This window comes from Aquarana catesbeiana, linkage group LG01 (assembly GCF_042186555.1).
Source record: "Aquarana catesbeiana isolate 2022-GZ linkage group LG01, ASM4218655v1, whole genome shotgun sequence".
NCBI lineage: Eukaryota > Metazoa > Chordata > Amphibia > Anura > Ranidae > Aquarana > Aquarana catesbeiana.
Genome location: NC_133324.1, coordinates 945,972,444 through 945,993,265, shown reverse-complemented (window position 1 = coordinate 945,993,265; position 20,822 = coordinate 945,972,444). Strand labels below are relative to the sequence as shown.

General features: G+C 41.8%; 1 protein-coding gene across 2 annotated transcripts in view; it reads right to left on the bottom strand.

The window, feature by feature from the left end:
- Positions 1 to 2,559: 2,559 nt before the first annotated feature.
- Positions 2,560 to 20,822, bottom strand: part of LOC141121233 (uncharacterized) — a 77,933-nt gene continuing 59,670 nt past the window's right edge. For both annotated transcript variants that reach the window (XM_073611070.1, XM_073611069.1), the window contains exons 6-9: positions 17,164 to 17,259; positions 15,325 to 15,441; positions 7,455 to 7,538; positions 2,560 to 4,759 (exon numbers count right to left, since the gene is read on the bottom strand). In XM_073611070.1, the coding sequence (XP_073467171.1) occupies positions 4,695 to 4,759; positions 7,455 to 7,538; positions 15,325 to 15,441; positions 17,164 to 17,259 (362 nt within the window). In that variant the 3' untranslated portion in view covers positions 2,560 to 4,694. The remainder of the gene's footprint in view (positions 4,760 to 7,454; positions 7,539 to 15,324; positions 15,442 to 17,163; positions 17,260 to 20,822) is intronic.

Below are 20,822 nucleotides of genomic sequence, written 5' to 3'. Positions count from 1 at the left end.
CCAAACTTCTTTTTTTTTTCGTTTTGGATGAAGTGCAGAGAGATTAGAACGATTGACGGATTTTATTGCTGTCTGTGTCACCATTAAGGAGATTCACTCTCTCTATTTGTCCTGTTTACCATTATAATTCAAAATGAAAGGAGAAAAAAATTCCAAATTTTGAGTTGTCCCCAGAAAACTTATAGAGGGACAATCTTCCAATGGGGACTCTAGTTCTGGTGATCTAGGTGTCTCCAAGGAATTCCCTTAACTCGCAGGGATTTCCTCTCACTTGCTGTTTGGCTATGGGACAGGTAGTAAAGGGAAATCTCCACAATGGGACACAGATGCCCCCCCCCCCCCCAAAAAAAACTGACACGGGTTATAATCCTCCCTTGCTCTATCCAAAATCCAACAAAAAACATTGCTGTTCTGCCTGCAATATTAAATTCGGCCACTAGATGGACCCAGTGACACATACGGTTTTGCAGAAAGTAGAAACTGTTCAGCTTTAACCACTTTGATACCGGGCACTTTCCCCCCTTCCTGCCCAATTTTCAGCCTTCAGCGCTGTCACATTTTGAATGACAATTGCGCGGTCATGCAACACAAAATGTTTACAATCCCCCCCCCACAAACAGAGCTTTCTTTTGGTGGTATTTGATCACCTCTGGGTTCTTTATTTTTTGCACTACAAATAAAAAAAATATTGAAAATGTTGAAAAAAAAAAGTTTTTCTTCGTTTTCTGTTACAAAACTTTGTAAAAAAGTCATTTTTCTCCTTCACTGATTAGTACTGATGAGGCAGTATTGATTGGCACTGATGATGAGGCACTTATATGCAGCACTAATAGGCGGCACTGATAAGCAGCATTGATGGGCACTGATATACAGCACTGATGGGCACTCATAGGTGGCACTGATATACAGCACTGATGGGCACTCATAGGTGGCACTGATATACAGCACTGATGGGCACTCATAGGTGGCACTGATGGGCAATCATAGGCGGCACTGATGGACACTTAAAGGCAGCACTGATCAGGAGGCACTGGCAGGCATCACTGATGGGCACAGGGTGCCATCCCTAATGGGCACTGATTGGCAACTCTGGTGGGCTCCACTGGGCTTACCTGGTGGTCATGGTTGGGCATCACTGGTGGCCATGGGTTGGCATCCTCAGGGGAGCTGCACTGATAATCAGCGCACACCCCCCCTGTCAGGAGAGAAGCCAGTCGGCTCTCCTCTACTCGCACTTGTCAGTGCTAGTAGAGGAAAAGACGATACATGTTTTTTCCTGTTTACACTGTGATTGGACACAGCTGATCGTGTGATAAAGAGCCTACATCATAGGCTCTTTACCTATATTGGAGATGAGGTGTGTCAGACTGACACACCACACCACCGATCGCCATGCTGCATGCCCCCCACGGGTGCGCGATCGCGGCTTATCTTGCTGGACATCATATGACGCCCAGTTAGTATATCAGAACCGCTTTCTGCCCGTCATTCTGCTATATTCTGTGGGAAGTGGTTAATAAAAGTTCCCATTATCATTCAGTCTAAGAAAAGGAAACAGGTGCATCCTGGGAGCTCAGACTCCATCTTAGAAACTGAAAGAAGCAACCAGTTATCAGAGCACATGTTGGACTCAAACTTGCATCGTCTGCATTCCCTAAACGCAGAATCGCTGGCGCCATCTACAACCTAGGTCGGGGGGTCAGCAACCTGTAGATCGCAGACAGGTGACTGGTAGATCGCGGTCTGGGCTTGCTGACCTGCCATTCCAGAGCATCAAACAGTCCAATTCAGAGGAACTGTAAAGTTGGAGGGGTAGTAGGGAGCAAGAATTACATAACCCTTGCCTCCACTGTAGTGCCGGCTCCTGTCCCATGCGGAGTGATACCAACTGCACTCCACCTCTAATCCCAGCTAGAGGTCTCCAGAGTGGTGCCAGCAGCAGGAAAGAAGAGATCTTCAGGTCAGTGTGAAGCAATACACCGGGCATAATAGTATAGGGCTGCTTTCACACTGATGTGCTGTGGCTTACCCACACCGTGGGTGCAGTGCAGTGTACCTGCAGCTTTTCTGCGGGTTTGCTGCTCTTAGCTATAGACTTCTATTATCTATATCCTGCTGTTTTACAACCCCCAACTTTGTTTGAATGAGCCCTAAGCATGCCGCTTCATGAATGCAACTAAGGGCTCATTCACAAGTGCAGCAAGTACGGCTGCTCCTCTGAAAAGTGATCCAAGTGTGTGTTGACAGGTGGTGACGTGGCTGTGACGCAACACGTAGGGGTGTGAGCCCTAAAAAAGAAAAACCCAGTGGTGATCAAATACCACCAAAAGAAAGCTCTATTTGTGTGGAATAAAATTATATAAATGTAATTTGGGTACATTGTTGAATGACAGTGCAATTGCCAGTTAAAGTAGCACAGTTCTGGATAGCAGAAAAAGATAAAAATCCTGGTCATGAAGGGGGTAAAACCTTCCAGAAGTCAAGTGCAACAGAGGACAGAGTGGTTAGCTGGAAAAAGAGGGTTAACATTAAAAAAAAACACAAAAAACAAAACAAAAATTGAAATCTTTCAAAAGCGTATTTATTTAACAAATGTAAAATTCACAGTTATAATAAATACAGTAAAAAGGCAACAGTCATTTAGCTCATAAACCCTTTCCTAAAGCTAAAAATATAAAAAAAAGGCAGTAAGAATGTGGGGTTTACATCAAGTGTCTACCAGGTCAAGGGCTATAAGGTAACAAAATATAAAATAAAACAAATGACAGAAGTAAATAAACATAAATTAAGTTAGAATAATAAATTAAAGTTAAATAAGTAAAACAAAATATTTTCATACGTAGCAATTGACCTGGGTTTTTCCTGGACAGTCTCGCTTTTTTTTGGAGTTTTGTGACATCTGTGTCCTGGGATTAAAGGCCAAGGCATGGGGAGGGGGGGCAGGAGGAGAATTAAATAACGGATATTAAATAAAGCTGCCCCTTCTCCACCCCTCCTCTACACAAATAGGCCCTTTTTTCTGCCTATTTAACTTTTTTATGTAAAGTCTCCGGCCTGCCCTCCCCAAGCAAGTCACTCGCCTAGACGAATGATCTGCACAGTTGACAAAAGATATCTCCCATGGGACTTTGTTGCAGCAATAGAAATCACACAATTACAAGTTGGTGTATAAAAAGTAGAAAAACTTTTATTGGACAACAGGTCCTCACCTTAATCCATTTCTACAATGTACATATACTGCAGGGATAAGTGGAATTATTAAAATAACCACCAAGTCAATCCAACGCGTTTCAACTTGTAAAAAGTCTTCATCAGGGAATAAGGACATGGAGGCAGTCAAAGATATGAACATGACTGGATGTCCAGACTGTCAGACAATGGCTCAGTTGGGTCTCAGCCCAACCCAGACCTCAAGCTCCACAGAAGATCAATGGCTATCAAGGAGAAGGCAACAGAGGTGGCTTGTTCCCATTCACTAATGGAAGAGTAAGAGGCCACAAAACATATATGTATAAGGCTGGATGGTAGACAACCGCAGCAAAAGGAGAGCAATCTCTTTTAAAGCCATCCAGCATGGGTTGACAGTATAGACTCTACTGGCTCCACATGACAGATGTAAATAAACATAAATTAAGTTAGAATAATAAATTAAAGTTAAATAAGTAAAGCAAAATATCTTCATACTTAGCAATTGACCTGGGTTTATTTCGTCTTGATTTTTTTGGTGTTTTGTGACATCTGTGTCCTGGGCTGTGTCCTGGAAATGAAAGGCCAAGGCATGGGGAGGAGGGGGGCAGGAGGAGCATTGGAATAATGGATATTAAATAAAGTTACACCTTCTCCACCCCTCCACTACACAAATAGGCCCTTTTTTCTGCTTATTTAACTTTTATGTAAAGTCTCTGGCCTCCCCCCCCCCCCTCAAGCAAGTCACTCGCCTAGACCAGTGTTTCTCAACTCCAGTCCTCAAGACGCACCAGCAGGTCATGTTTTCAGGCTGTCCATTATTTTGCACAGGTGATTTGATCAGTTTCACTGCCTTAGTAATTACCACAGTCGTTTCATCTGAGGGAAATCCTGAAAACATGACCTGTCGGGGCGCCTTGAGGACTGGAGTTGAGAAACACTGGCCTAGACGAATGATCCACACAGTGCTTGCTGTGCCCTCTTGGATATGCACATCACATATTCCAGCAAATTTAATCCTTCATTCACAAAGGAGGAGAGGGGGCGAGTCTAGGAGTCGGGAGGCCCACCGGTTCTTTCGGGCTCAGCCACTGATAACGTCACAAAGAACATGAAGGTATGGGACCGAGCAGTGGCAGAAGACAAAAGGATCTCAGTGGGACAATGCCGGATCTGCTAGGTGGGTGAGCTTTGCAGAACACACCACCCGGTAAGCAGGGGTACAAAAAAGAAAAGAAATGGGGTGGGGTGGGGTGAAGATCCACTTTAAATTTCCCAGAGGGCCCTCTAGTGGCTACTTTCCCCAATGCGTCACTACCTGCAACCTCTCACCAGCTATGGGAATGCAGAGGAAGAGAGTCTGGAGACCCTCACCGAACACAAGAGGATCCTGTAGGTGGGCACAGGAAACTTGCAGTAAGATGCCGGGGGGGGGGGGGGGATTCAGGTGGACTAATATAAGGATTTTCTTCTTTTGACCCTCCGAGTCCTCCTCCACTGATGTCATTTCATAACGGACCTCCAGCATCCAATGTGGACTCTTCACTCGTGTTAGCATTCCTTTTCTTCCAGCCTAAGCAACAAAATACATAAAGATATTAAATGTTAAAGTGGAACTCCAAGAGGTTTGCTGCATAGATTAGACATGTGCACTGACAAAAAATTTGTTTTTTTGCTTTTTTCGGAAATTTGAAAAATCTGAAAAAAAGAAAGAAAATCAGTAAATTCGAAATAACTAACTAATAATGAATAATAAATTATAGGTATTGGAATTTTCTTTCAAATTTAGCTGTGAATGTAACGAATACAAATTTATCTTTAGTTACAATCTATCCGAAATAACGAATGCCGCATCTAAACAAATGGAATGGAACAAATTAATAATAAATAATAATAATAAAAAGGTTTTATTATTATTATTGTTAATTATTATTAGATCGTTACGTCGTTCCATTTGTTTAGCTGCGGCATTCGTTATTTCAGATAATACGTAACTTTGGATAAATTCGTACTCGTTACGTTCAATAACAGCCAACTTTGAAAGGAAATTCCAATACCTATAATTTAATATTTATTATTAGTTAGTTATTTCAGATTTTCGGGTTTTTTGAATTTTCAGATTTTCATTCTTTTGAATTTTCAGATTTTCATTCTTTTGAATTTTCAGATTTTCATTCTTATTTTTGGATTTTCAAATTTTAAAATTTTCACATTTTGGAATTTCCGAAATTTTGGAATTTCCAATTTCCGAATTTCTGCATTTCCAATTTCCGAATTTTCCAATTTCTTAAATTTAGAATTTTAGAATTTCCAAATTCCTGAAATTCCGAAATTTGAAAATTCGGAAATTGAAAAATTCGGAAATTTCGGAATTAACGTATTTGTCAAAATTCGTTAAAAAACGAATTCGGAACTAAACGAATTGCACATGTCTAGTACAGATACGTTTTCTATAACGATGGTTATCATTCATACTGGATATTACTGTCAGCCCTGAACTTCTGGCATTGCGGCTCTCATATATTGAAGAGAGACTGGTCGTTTACCCTTCCTTTCCCTGTATCCATTCGCAGAACACCTTGTATTCTTTCACAAAATACAAAGATTTCTATGAATGGACAAGGGAAGAGGGAAGGGAGGGTAAATGGCAGGATCTTTCCTTGTCTCTTAAGAGAATGTTTTGTATTTTGTGATTAGAATTAAAGGCAATTTCTTAGTGGACAAGGGAAGAGGAAAGGTAGGGTAAATGACAGGATCTTGCCTTGTCTATTAAGAGAATGTCGTCTATATTGGGAACAGAATTCATGACAATTTGTGAATGGACAAGGGTAAAGAAAGGTAAGGGTAACTGACAGAATCTCCCCTTGTCTATAAAGAGAACAAAGAAATTATTCATCACAGCAAAATAGTGTTCCTAAAACAAAGAGAACATCTGGTTAACAGTACTCAAGATGATTTGTGAATTGGCAGGGGAAGAGGAAAGGGAAGGTAAACCATAGAATCTCCTCTTGTCTCTTCAGTATTTTGTGAACAGAATCCAAAGAAGAGGAAAGGGAGGCTAAACAACAGGATCTACCCATGTCCATTCACAGAACACCTTCTAATCTTTCACAAAATACAAAGCTTTCTGTGAATGGACAAGGGAAGAGGGACGGGAGGATAAATGGCAGGATCTTTCCTTGTGTATTAAGAGAATGTTTTGTACTTTGTGAACAGAATTAAAGGCAATTTCTGAGTGGACAAGGGTAAGGGTAACTGACAGGATCTTGCCTTGTCTAATAGAACAAAAAAATAATTTGCTCTGCCAAACAAAGAGAACATCCGGTTAATAGTGCTCAAGGTGATTTATGAATTGACAAGGGAAGAGGAAAGGGAGGGTAAACCATAGCATTCTGAGAATGTCTAGTAGCTTGTCAATAGGATTCAAGGCGATTTGTAAATAGACAAGAAAAGATGAAAGGGAGGATAAATCCCAGTACCTTCCCTTATCTATTCACAGAACATCTTGTATTTTGTGAACAGAAATCAAGAATTTTTGATTGGACAAGGGTAAAGAATGACCAGGGTAAAGGACATGATCTTCCCTTGTCTAACGAAGAACTTATTCACACACCAAAATAGTGTTCCTAAAACAAAGAGAACATCCGGTTAATAGTGCTCAAGGTGATTTGTGAATTGACAAGGGAAGAGGAAAGGGGAGGTAAACCATAGAATCTCCTCTTGTCTCTTCAGAGAGACTCTAGTATTTTGTGAACATAATTCCAAAGAAGAGGAAAGGAAGGGTAAACAATAGGATCTACCCTTGTCACAGAACACCTTGTAATCTTTCACAAAATATAAAGCTTTCTGTGAATGGAATAGGGTAGCGGGAAGGGAAGGTAAATGGCAGGACCTTGCTTTGTCTATTAAGATAACTTCTTCTATTTTGGGAACCAAATTCAATATAATTTGTATTGAGAAGAGAAGAAGCAAGGGAAGGTAAATGACAGGATCTCCCCCTTGTCTATTCTGAGAATGTCTAGTAGCTTGTAAGCAAAATTCAAGACGATTTGTGAATAGACAAGGAAAGATGAAATGGTGGATAAACTATAGGATCTTCGCTTGTCTATTCACAGAACATCTTGTATTTTGTGACTATAATTCAAGACAGTTTCTGAATGGACAAGGGTAAAGGAAGGTAAGGGTAAATGACAAGATCTCCCCTTGTCTAATAAAACAAAGAAATAATTGTGCCAAAATAGTGTTCCTAAAACAAATACAGTACTTACGCCATAGAATGAAGATCCCGATTTTCAAAATCACAAGCACTGGAGGGAAGGCAATCAGGGCCCAAAGAGTGACATTTGCCGTGTCTGGAAAACAGATATCATGACTATTGATTAAGAAATCACGATGATGATCTTTTAGTATTTTTATTGCTGCTGAACCCGGCCAAGATTTAAGTTAGCAAAAATCTGCCTACCAGCTAGAGCTACACGATTTTGGATACATTTTTTTTTTTGCTTAGGATAAAGATCACCATTCTCTGCGTAATCTTTTACATTATACCAAATAATTTCAGCTAGCTTTACTGTTTTTTTTTTTCATTTTTATTAATTGAAGTATATTTTCTCCCAAAAAATTGCGTTTGAAAGGCACGAATACAGTGTGACATAAAATATTGCAACGACCGCCATTTTATTCTCTAGGGTCTCTGCTAAAAAAAAAAAATTAAAAAATGTAATATATATATATATATATATATATATATATATATATATATATATATATAATGTTTGGGGGTTCTAAGTCATTTTCTAGCAAACAAATACTGATTTTTAATTTGCAAACAACAAATATCAGAAAAAGGCCTGGTCCTAAATCACTTGCCGACCAGCGCACGACTATGTACGTCAGCTGGGCAAATGGGAGTACAGGTACGTCTCCTTTAAATCACGCCATTGTGTGCGCGCGCCCGCCGCATACTCCATGACCGTGCCTGCGGGTCCCGTGGACTCGCTGTTCGCCAGGGGCCGGCGATCATGTCACGGAGTGGCAGAATGGGGAGATGCCTTTGTAAACTAGGGATTTCCCTGTTCTGCCGAGTGACAGGACAGAGATCACTGCTCCCTGTCATCAGGAGCAGTGATCTCCGTCATGTTGTAGTGAGCCCATACTCTCACAGTTAGAATCACTCCCTAGGACACACACAACCCCTTGATTGCCCCTAGTGTTTAACCCCTTCCCTGCCAGTGTCATTTACACAGTAATCAGTGCATTTTTATAGCACTGATCGCTGTATGTCAATGGTTCCAAAATAGTGTCCAATGTGTCCGCCACAATGTCGCAGTCACGATAAAAAATGCAGATCGCCGCCATTACTAAAAAAAAAAAATAATAAAAATGCCATAAATCTATCCCCTATTTTGTAGACTGTGATAACTTTTATGCAAACCAATCAATATATGCTTATTGTGATTTTTTTAAACAAAAATATGTAGAAGAATACAGTAGGTGACCGCGATATTGTGTCAATCTCGCCGCTGTTATCGGCGAGATTTGACACCTGCGAGCCCCATCACGGGAGCCAGCGCCGAGCTGGCTCGCTCATCGGGAAAGGAAAACTGTTTTTTCCTTTCCCGATGAACGACAAGCATTGCTGACAGGTGTCTGGTTTGAATCATGAGGGGGAACACCGGCCAAATTTTAAATTAAAAAACGACTAGGTTCCCCCTCCAAGAGCATACCAGGCCCTTAGGTTTGGTATGGATTTTAAGGGGAACCCCCTACGCCGAAAAAATGGTGTGGGGGTTCCCCCCAAAATCCATACCAGACCCTTATCCAAGCAAGCAGCCCGGCTGATCAGGAAGGGGGGTGGGGACGAGCGAGCGCCCCCCCCTCCTTAACCGTACCAGGCCGCATGCCCTCAACATGGGGGGGTGGGTGCTTTGGGGCAGGAGGGCGGCCTGCGGCCCCCCCCACCCCCAGGCACCTTGTCCCCATGTTGATGAGGACAAGGGCCTCTTCCCGACAACCCTAGCCATTGGTTGTCTGGGTCTGCGGGTGGGGGCTTATCAGAATCGGGTAGCCCCCTTTAATTTAATAAGGGGGCCCCCAGATCCCGGCCCCCCCACCCTCTTCACCATTCACTTGGGGGAAAAAGTGTCAATAAAAAAAACACACTAAACAGGTTTTTAAAGTAAAGTAAAAAACCCAAAAAAGGGTTAATGCTGCGCTAGAAAAGTGTATATTGAAAAGTGAGTTGTAAAAGCCGCCAGCACTAAAAGTCTAATACTAAACTCCAATACATTAAAAAACAAAATAAGTGCAGCGCTGAAACTAAATATGAGTTGTATATCATACTAAAAATAACCATAAAGAGTGATTGACCCACCAAAAATAAATGAAGAAAAATATAAGAAATAAAAAACAAGTATCCCATAGAAGACAAAGACAGATGTCTCACCATATACAACAAGTGAAAAAATAAAAAAATAAAAAATTATATGTAAGGAGGTGAATTAAGTCCCAGTTATAAACAATGCAAAAACTCAAAAAAGTCCATAAACAAGGTGAGTTGATGACCAGAGTGCATATGTTCAGAGGAAATGTGACATAGGTGAGTCCATCATCCTAAGTGATTCACACCCAAGTGAGATATGAGGCTCCTTACCAGCTCGAGGTGACCACCATAACAGTGATCTCACCAGGCATTTGGGAAATTATCAGGTCACCCACAAACCTATACCGATATTCACAGTTGTAAACGTGGTACTCAAAAGACAAAAACAAGAAAGGCTCCCATAGTGTAAAATTGCAATATAGTGTGGTTTATTGAGCTAAAGGATTGCACTTACAAGCATCTTCATCCATTAACAGCGTGTAGCCAAACATAAGGATCGCGGCGTCTCCACGAGCTTCCGCCTGCTTACTGTGTATGTCCCATCAATCACAGAGAAAAACGTAATGACGTCAGCGTCACAGGCTCCTCCCTACGCGTTTCGTCACGATAGGACGTCGTCTGGGGATTGGCCGAGAATAAGATTCTTGTAAGTGCAATCCTTTAGCTCAATAAACCACACTATATTGCAATTTTACACTATGGGAGCCTTTCTTGTTTTTGTCTTTTGAGTACCACGTTTACAACTGTGAATATCGGCATAGGTTTGTGGGTGACCTGATAATTTCCCAAATGCCTGGTGAGACCACTGTTATGGTGGTCACCTCGAGCTGGTAAGGAGCCTCATATCTCACTTGGGTGTAAATCTCTTTGGATGCTGGACTCACTTATGTCACATTTCCTCTGAACATATGCACTCTGGTCATCAACTCACCTTGTTTATGGACTTTTTTGAGCTTTTGCATTGTTTATAACTGGGACTTAATTCACCTCCTTACATATAATTTTTTATTTTTTTATTTTTTCACTTGTTGTATATGGTGAGACATCTGTCTTTGTCTTCTATGGGAGACTTGTTTTTTATTTCTTATATTTTTCTTCATTTATTTTTGGTGGGTCAATCACTCTTTATGGTTATTTTTAGTATGATATACAACTCATATTTAGTTTCAGCGCTGCACTTATTTTGTTTTTTGAGGTTTTTAAAGTAATTTATTAGGCAGCTCCAGGGGTTCTTCTTCCGACTTTGGGGGTCTCTTCCGACTTCGCGGGAGAAGAACCGGACACCGGGAGAAGAGGCCGGAGAGAGCGGAGAAGTCGGAAAAAGACCCCCGGAGCTACCTAATAAATTACTTTAAAAACCTGTCTAGTGTGTTTTTTTTATTGACACTTTTTCCCCCAGGTGAATGGGTAGGGGTACGATGTACCCCATACTCATTCACATAGGGTGGGGGGGGCCGGGATCTGGGGGCCCCCTTATTAAAGGGGGGCTCCCGGAATCCGATAAGCCCTCCGCCCGCAGACCCCGACAACCAACGGCCAGGGTTGTCGGGAAGAGGCCCTTGTCCTCATCAACATTGGGACAAGGTGCTTTGGGGTGGGGGGGCCGCAGGGCGCCCCCCTGCCCCAAAGCACCCACCCCCCATGTTGAGGGCATGCGGCCTGGTACGGTTCAGAAGGGGGGGGGCACTTGCTCGTCCCCACCCCCTTCCTGACCGGCCGGGCTGCATGATCGGTTAAGGGTCTGGTATGGATTCTGGGGGGGACCCCCACACCGTTTTTTCGGTGTAGGGGGTTCCCCTTCAAATCCATACCAGACCTAAGGGCCTGGTTTACTCTTGGAGGGGGAACCCATGCCTGGTTTTTATTTAAAATTTGGCGCGGTGTTCCCCCTCATGATTAACACCAGACACTGTCAGCAGTGCTTGTCGCTCATCGGGAAAGGAAAAAACACATTCTCGCAGTCAGGTACTGTACATATCGGCCTAAACTGAGAAAGAAATTAGTCTTTTTATATATTTTTGGGGATATTTATTATAGCAAAAAATATTGCTTTTTTTTCAAAATTGTCGCTTTTATTTTGTTTATAGCACAAAAAATAAAAACCGCAGAGGTGATCAAATACCACCAAAAGAAAGCTCTATTTGTGGGAAAAAAAGGACTTCAATTTTTTTTCGGTACAACGTCACATGACCGCGCAATTGTCAGTGCCGAATCGCAAAAAGTGCTCTGGTCAGGAAGGGGGTAAAATCTTCTGGGGCTGAAGCGGTTAATCACTTGCCGACCAGCCACAGTACATATACTGCAGCAGGTCAGCTCTATTGCGCGAAACAACGTATCTGTATGACATTTTGTGAAATAGACAGCGGGGGGCGCCAATCAGCGGGTCCGGTGGACATGATGTCCGCCGGCCATCCACAAACTCTTAAACAAGGCAGATCCCCGTTTTGACAGGGAAGAACACAGTGATCTTGTGTTCCTGCTAAGCAGAAACACCGATCTCTGTGTTCATCCAGTCAGTCCATCCCCCACACAGTTAGCAAGCACCCCCTAAGGAATCAGTTAACCCTATGATCGCCCCTGATGTTAACCCCTTCACTGCCAGAGTCATTAGTACAGTGACAGTACATATTTTTAGCACTGATTACTGTATTAGTGTCACTTAGATATGTGCAATTAGTTTAGTTCCGAATTTGTTTAACGAATTTAAACAAATTCGTTAATTTGGAAATATCCGAATTAACGAAAACACGTTTAACAAATTTTTCAGAATATTCGAAAATTCGTAAATTCTAAAATCCGAAAATAAGAAAGTTATTCTTTTGAATTTTCAGATTTTTCTGGAGGCGATCAGCGATTTTTAGCAGGACTGCGACATTGCGGTGGACAAATCTGACACCTGACACTTTTGACACTTTTTTGGGAACCAGTAACACTAGACACGTGCACTGCCGAAAAATGTGTTCGTTTTCGTTTCATTCGTTTTTTTTGTTTTTTTTTTTCCTTCGGGTCATTCGTTGTGATCGCAAGTCTTAAATTCATAAATGCAAAAATCTGAAAATAAGAAAGAAAATCTGAAAATTCTAAAGAATAACTAACTATTATTAACTAACTATTAAATTATAGGTATTGGAATTGGTATTTCCTCTCAAATCTGGCTGTTAGTGAACGTAGCGAATACGAATTTATCGGAAGTTACGAATTATCTGAAATAACGAATGCCGCATCTAAACAAATGGAACGTAACAAATTAATAATAAATAACAGTAATAATAAAAACTTTATTATTATTATTATTATTATTATATACTATTGATTTGTTCCCTTCCATTTGTTTAGATGCGGCATTCGTTATTTCGGATATTTTGTAACTTCCGATAAATTCGTATTCGCTACGTTCACTAACAGCCAGATTTAAAAAGAAATTCCAATACCTATAATTTAAATAGTTAATTAATATTAGTTATTCTTTAGAATTTTCAGATTTTCTTTCTTATTTTCAGATTTTCGAATTTATGAATTTATGAATTGCGATCATAATGAATGACCCGAAACCCCCCCCCCCCCCCCAAAAAAAATGAATGAAATGAAAACGAACACATTTTTCAGCAGTGCACATGTCTAGTGTCACTGGTTCCCAAAAAAGTGTTAAAAGTGTCGGATAGGTGTCAGATTTGTCCGCCGCAATGTCGCAGTCCTGCTATAAATCTCTGATCGCCTCCATTGCTAGTTAAAAAAAAAAAAAAAAAAAAAAAAAAAAAAGGCCAGAAAAATATCCCATCGTTTGTAGAGGCGATAACTTTTGTGCAAACCAATCAATATACGCTTATTGGGTTTTTCTTTTACCAAACACATGTAGCAGAATACATATTGGCCTAAATTGATCAAGAAACTCTTTTTTTTTTTTATTTTATTGTAGGTGTTTTATAGCAGAAAGAAGTTAAAAAATATTGTTTTGGGTTTTTTTTTCAAAATTGTCGCTCTTTTCTTGTCTATAGCTCAAAAAATAAAAACCGCAGAGGTGATTAAATACCACCAAAAGAAAGCTCAATTTTTTTGGGAAAAAAAAAGACATCAATTTTGGGTACAGCGTCGTACGACCGCGCAATTGTCAGTTAAAGCGACGCAGTGCCGTATCGCAAAAAATGGCCTGGTCATAAAGGGGGTAAAACCTTCCGGGGCTAAAGTGGTTAAGTGTTTAAAAATGACCTCATTTGCAGACCGAAGTTCATCTCTTTGATCACTAAAAGAACCGAATGATACAATGTTTCTTTTTATCTCTCAGTGCTGAGCAATGTTGTGATAAACTTTGTCAGCTTTTTTTTTTTTTTTTTTTTTTGACAGCTGTGAGCAGAGAAAGGCTCTGCACTTGTTACATAGAATTGTGGAAATGCTGGATTAAGATCGTGAGGGGGTTGAATTAGGATTTTTTTAACGATTATTCGTGCAGCTCTACTACCAGCCTTTTAGACATCTGCAAACACTCTATAGGGCTAGTTTAGGAAAAAAACAAAATAATCTAACATATGGGGTGACAACCTTGGCCAGGATTTCATTGCTATCTGTGTTCCCATGAGAAAGAGGTCCCCTCACTTCCTGTCCAGTTAATGAATATTAAAGTTGTGGTAACCCTTCCATACACCCAGTGAAGTGACTGGTCTCAGGGGATACACAGAGATGAAACAAATCCTCCTACGTAAGTTGTACCTGTTTATCTGCAGCAATCTTTCCCCTAAATCAGGGATATGCAATTAGCGGACCTCCAGCTGTTGCAAAACTACAAGTCCCATCATGCCTCTGCCTCTGGGTGTCATGCTTGTGGCTGTCAGAGTCTTGATATGCCTCATGGGACTTGTAGTTCTACAACAGCTGAAAGTCCGCTAATTGCATATCCCTGCCCTAAATCCTCTCAAAGTGCAGAATTTACACAGGACCTCTCAGGTCTGTAAAGCAGGGGGCGGGGAGCTGATGTTACACTCAGTGTGGAGAGTTCTGAGAGCTGATTGGAGGGAAGGGACACAACCCCCGTTCACACAGGAACAGAGCTGAGGCTATCAATCAGCTGGAGCTCCCTCCCCTGTCACCATGTTTCTCTTGGTGTCAGGAAAACTTGTCAGAAGTGACTCATGCTGATAGCAGAGGAAGGAGGCAGCAGACAGAAATGACACTCAGTGCTCTGGACTGTGACAAGTACACACTATAGAGGGATATGCTTTGTTCATATCTGAGGTTTACCACCACTTTCAGTTGGCCATATATAGTTTACAATTCAGCAGCTTCAGCAGGGACTGGCCAAATTTAGAACCATGTATGGGCAGGCTGGTTGTACACATCTACCCATCAACTTGCGTACAACCAGCCTGTCTGTTTTTTCCCCAAACAATCAGCACCGCCGGCTATAGCTGGAGACACTGATCATTGTATTCTGACGGTGGGGAATGTTCCCTACAATATCACAGCAGCAGGGATTCCCCCATCCACATTGTATGTATGGATGGGGGAAGAAGATCATTTTTTTTTCATTCAACCAGCTGGTTAAACAAAAGAAAATGAACCATGTATAGTAGACAGAACAGGAAGAGGGATAAGTCTCCTTTATGGGTACACAGGAAGCACTTAAAATGGGAAATTCCAGCCATGTGCCACTCTATCCAATACTAGAAAAAGGGGTTCTGGTCGAAGTAAGCCTTTAATTACATTTCACCCATCAACTGAAATTGTTCCCACATCCCTTGTGGAAAGTTGAAAGTTCTACTTACACACAGAGAAATACAAGAAGTATATGCAAAACGGAAATGCCAGCGACTGCGCCCACCCCAGAACATAGCAGCATCGGGCCAGATATTTCTTCACAAGATTCATGTTTCCTCCATCACCTGGAAAATAATATTTGTACTAAGCCTAGATAGACAGATATGATAGATAGACAGATATGATAGATAGACAGGAATGATAGATAGACAGGAATGATAGATAGACAGGAATGATAGATAGACAGAATGATAGATAGACAGAATGATAGATAGACAGATAGACAGATAGATACTGTAGATACAGTGCCTTGAAAAAGTATTTACACCCCTTCCACATTTTGTCATGTTACAACCAAATATGTAGTGAATTGGAAGGAAAATGATAAATGGTTTTCAACATTTTTTTTTTACAAATAAATATGTGAAACGTGTGGTGTGTATTTGTATTCAGCCCCCTTTACTCTGATACCCCCAATTAAAACCTAGTGGAACCAATTGCCTTCAGAAGTCACCTAAATAGAGTCCACCTGTGTGTAATTTAATCTCAGTATAAATACAGCTGTTCTGTCAAGCCCTCAGTGGTTTGCTAGAGAAGCCTAGTGAACAAAAGCATCATGAAGGCCAAGGAACAGACCAGACAGGTCAAAGATAAAGTTGTGGAGAAGTTTCAAGCAGGGTTAGGTTATAAAAAAAAAAATATCCCAAGCTTTGAACATCTCACAGAGCACTGTTCAATTCAATCAAACCCGATAATGGAAAGAGTATGGCACAACTGCAAACCTACCAAGACATGGCCGTCCACCTAAACTGACCGGCCGGGCAAGGAGAACATTCATCAGAGAAGCAGCCAAGAGGTCCATGGTAACTCTGGAGGAGCTGCAGAGATCCACAGCTCAGGTGGGAGAATCTGTCCACAGGACAACTATTAGTCGTGCACTCCACAAATCTGACCTTTATGGAAGAGTGGCAAGAAGAAAGCTATTGTTGGAAGAAAGCCATAAGAAGTCCCGTTTGTAGTTTGCGAGAAGCCATGTGGGGGACACAGCAAACATGTGGAAGAAGGTTCTCTGGTCAGATGAAACCAAAATTGAACTTTTTGGCCTAAAAGCAAAACACTATGTGTGCCGGAAAACTAACACTGCACATCACCCTGAACACACCGACCTCACCGTGAAACATGGTGGTGGCAGCATCAGATTGTGGGGATGCTTTTCTTCAGCAGGGACAGGGAAGCTGGTCAGAGCTGATGGAAGGATGGATGGAGACAAATACAGGGCAATCTTAGAAGAAAACTTGTTAGAGTCTGCAAAAGACTTGATACTGGGGCGGAGGTTCACCTTCCAGCAGGACAACGACCCTAAACATACAGCCAGAGCTACAATGGAATGGTTTAGATCAAAGCATAATCATGTGTTAGAATGGCCCAGTCACAGTCCAGACCTAAATCCAATTGAGAATCTGTGGCAAGACTTGAAAATTGCTGTTCACAGACGCTCTCCATCCAATCGGACAGAGCTTGAGATATTTTGCAAAGAAGAATGGGCAAAAATGTCACTCTCTAGAAGCTGGTAGAGACATCCCCAAAAAGACTTGTAGTAGTAATTGCAAAGAAAGGTGGTTCTACAAAGTATTGACTCCGGGGGGCGCCATACAAATGTACACCACACTTTTCATATGTTTATTTCTAAAACATTTTGAAAACCATTTTCATTTTCCTTCCACTTGACAATTATGAGCCAGTTTGTGTTGGTCTATCACATGAAATCCCAATAAAATACATTTACGTTTTTGTTTGTAACATGACAAAATGTGGAAGATTTTGATAGATAGATATTGGTAACTCACATTTCCATGCAAAATATATCCAAACACCAGTAAAAAACATTTCCATTACTGTAAATGATGTAGCAGCTATGAACCATTTTGTTTCATATATATCCCCTGGAGAGAGAGAGAGAGACATTACAGTTACCTTGTGCTTAGAGGCCACCTTATGCAACTGACAAGAGCTATACAGAGGATATTATACCGTTCACATCAGTCTCCACACCAGAGGAGCTTAGACTCTAATGTCTTAGATTTTAGATTTTTATATAAGATTGTATTTTGAAAAAAGGCTGCATGCATGGATTTAATGTGTAATGGTTTCTTAACCTGATGGTGTGTTTAGGCGGAAGTTAGGGCTTTGTTTAGGTTGGTATATTTTATTTTCTTTATGTTTTTGCTATGCTGATGTAAGCTATTTTTGTTTATATATTTTTATTTATTTTGTATATATGTAATTATGTTTTTATTATGTTTGTAAGATTTTTAATATACACAAATTTACACTCTAATGTCCTCCCACCGTCACACACTATTATTATACATTTACATAGCTCTGACATATACAGAGAACAATGAGCCAGTCACATCAGTATCTGTACCAGAGGAGCTTCTCCATCAGGGGGTGCTGTTCTGCAGGGTGCTGTTGGCTCATTCTGCTTTGGTCTCAGCTGGGAGAAGCTGCAAGCCTGGGACTTCTCCTAGAGGCTTTTCCCCAGCAAGCATGGACCATGATGAGGAAGACGAAGGTGGAGGCTCTCCAGAGGCACCGAGGCGTACACCATGTGCTCAAGCTGCATTGGATCCTGGGCTTGTCCCTATGCAAGGAGAGTCCATACCATACTTCCAGGATAGAGTGGCGAAGAGACTTTGCCACATTACTAAGGAGGAACAGAAGCTTGCTGTCCTGAAAGAAGATCTCAGGAAAAAGAAATCCCTGCATAGTAAGTCTGGAAGTAGTAAGAGGGAAGTATCCAAGCTGAAGTCTCTGGAGGAGGCATTGAAAAAGCCTCTCTGAAACAAAGCAGCGGTGTGTTCAAGTATGAGAAGTATGAGAATGAGGAGAGATTCCAACAGATGAAGGAGAGTGCCTGCGTGAGTACAAGCCAGAGGGTGGATACCACAGCAATGGTGACAATATGGATGCAGGGTAAGAAAGTGGCTTCACATGGTGGCCCCAGTACTACCCCTGACTCAGGATCTGTTGCACCTGAGTCACTATCGGCCCCCCTCCATTCCTAGCAGCCTAGGTCATCTCAGGAGGAGGTTGAGGAAAATGGAAGATTGCTGCAGGCCATAACAGAAAAAGAATCTCCCTTGAGTGGCACCGACTCATCAGATTAAGATCTTGGTAAAGGAGTGCTTGCTGAAAATCTCAGTGTGTGGAGGACTTTCCTGAGATTGCTGCTACAAAGAAAGAGATCACACCTGCCAACAGATCCTTGCAATCGGCAGGGAATGCAGGAGGAGGTGGCATGTATCCAGACAGAGAAGTTTTTACTGGCTACGAGAAGCAGTCTCACATTGACAATAAGACTACAGTGCAGGAATGTTGTATGAACATTGAAACTGCAGAGCAGGAGTGCCGTATAAATGCTAAAATAGCTGTTTTTTTTTTTCTAAACGGAAGACTTTACTTGATGACGGGACTGATCGTAACTGTGGTACTTCTGGGAGTATGGTGAGCGGGACTGCTGTGCTGGAGGGGAGGAGGGAGGATCAGGTGGTGGGTAATTTACCAAATCAGATTTCAGCCAGTTAATATTCCTATGCAGCCAGTTAATGTGTCATCTGTCCCAGTTAGGAACTATGCTAAGGCTGTGTTGGGACAAAGTCATGCTACTGGTGGAAGGGATCCAGTTGTGGGACTTTCACCTAACGCACCTTCCTCCATTAAACGCAGAAATGTGGTACAGCTCAGGTGTGAAGGAGGAGATATTCCAACTATCAGGAGGGTGGTTGTGGATAAGATCCTAGCCATGGGATTTAAGGCGGTGGATTTTTATGCTCTTATCAGTCCGGTTGGTTCCTATGAATATGACTTGTCATTTGTGCATCCAGAGTTCACTAGATCTGTTTTGGCAGCGGTTTGAGCACATATATAGGAGCCAGCCGGACTGGAAGGGACTTGTCCCAAGGTAATCTCACGACAGCCCTTGATAAAAAAATCTGACTATCCTGACAAGGAATGAGTCTATACCCCCCGAGGATTTATTGGTCTGGTTGAGGAGGTTTGCTGAAACGTCGTGTACCCTAAAAAGATTATGGATGATAGAGGAATCTGGACAGGTGGGTGGTTGGTGTCAATAAGGTTGTGAGTGTATGAAAATGTGGTCAAGTATTTGCCCTCCTCTGCCTTTATTGGTAGTGATAGTATTATTGTCTTCTACCCTGGTCAACCTAAACTGTGCCATAAATGTGGAGCCAAGGGACATTTCTCCTCTTCCTGTCCAAAACAGATGTGCTCTTTGTGTCAGGAACTGGGGCATCTGGCAAGGGACTGTAACATCATTAAATGTAACCTATGTGATAAGGTTGGTCACTCTTATAGCCAGTGCCCTAAGGCTTTGTACAATAAGCCATTGCTAGTGGAGGAATTTTCTGTCTTGATAGAGAAGAGTCTGGGTTGGCAGTTTCAGGGCTGGGCTCAGGCCTTCCTTTTCTGAGCTGGCCGCTCAGGTGTCGGCTAATTGCCAGCTCCTATCTCTCCACAGTGACTCACCTGTTGATGATATCCTGCTCGTCAGTCCTGCTTACTTAAGCCGTCCAGCCCAGATGATCTCTGCCTTCGCCTTGATCAACATCACAGAGACTTTCCCCTGCGCTCCTGTTAACCACTAAGCCACCGCCCACCGTCATATGACGGCGGGACGAGACTTCTGTTGTTCTGGGCGGACGTCATATGACATGATCGCCCTCCCGAGCCACTAGGGGACCCGGTGCGCGTGCCCGGCGGCCGCGATGTCCACCGGGCACCCGCGATTGCTGGGTAACAGAGCAGGACCGTGGATCTGTGCATGTAAACACAGATCCACGTCCTGTCAGAGAGGAGAGGAGACCGATGGCGTGTCCCTTGTACATAGGGACACCGATTGGTCACCTCCCCCAATCAGTCCCCTCCCCCCACAGTTAGAATCACCTCCTTAGGTCATACATTAACCCCTCGAGCGCCCCCTAGTGTTAACCCCTTCCCTGCCAGTCACATTTACACAGTAATCAATGCAATTTTATAGCATTGATCGCTGTATAAATGTGAATGGTCCCAAAAATGTGTCAAAAGTGTCCGATATGTCCGCCGCAATATCGCAGTCACAATAAAAATCGCAGATCGCCGCCATTACTAGTAAAAAATAAATAAATAAATAAAAATGCTATAAATCTATCCCCTATTTTGTAGACGCTATAACTTTTGCGCAAACCAATCAATATACGCTTATCGCGATTTTTTTTACCAAAAATATGTAGAAGAATATATATCGGCCTAAACTGAGGAAAAAATTTGTTAAAAAAAAAAAAATTGGATATTTATTATAGCAAAAAGTAAAAAAATATTGTGTTTTTTTCAAAATTGTCGTTCTTCTTTTGTTTATAGCGCAAAAAATAAAAACCGCAGAGGTGATCAAATACCACCAAAAGAAAGCTCTATTTGTGGGGAAAAAATGATAAAAATTTCATTAGGG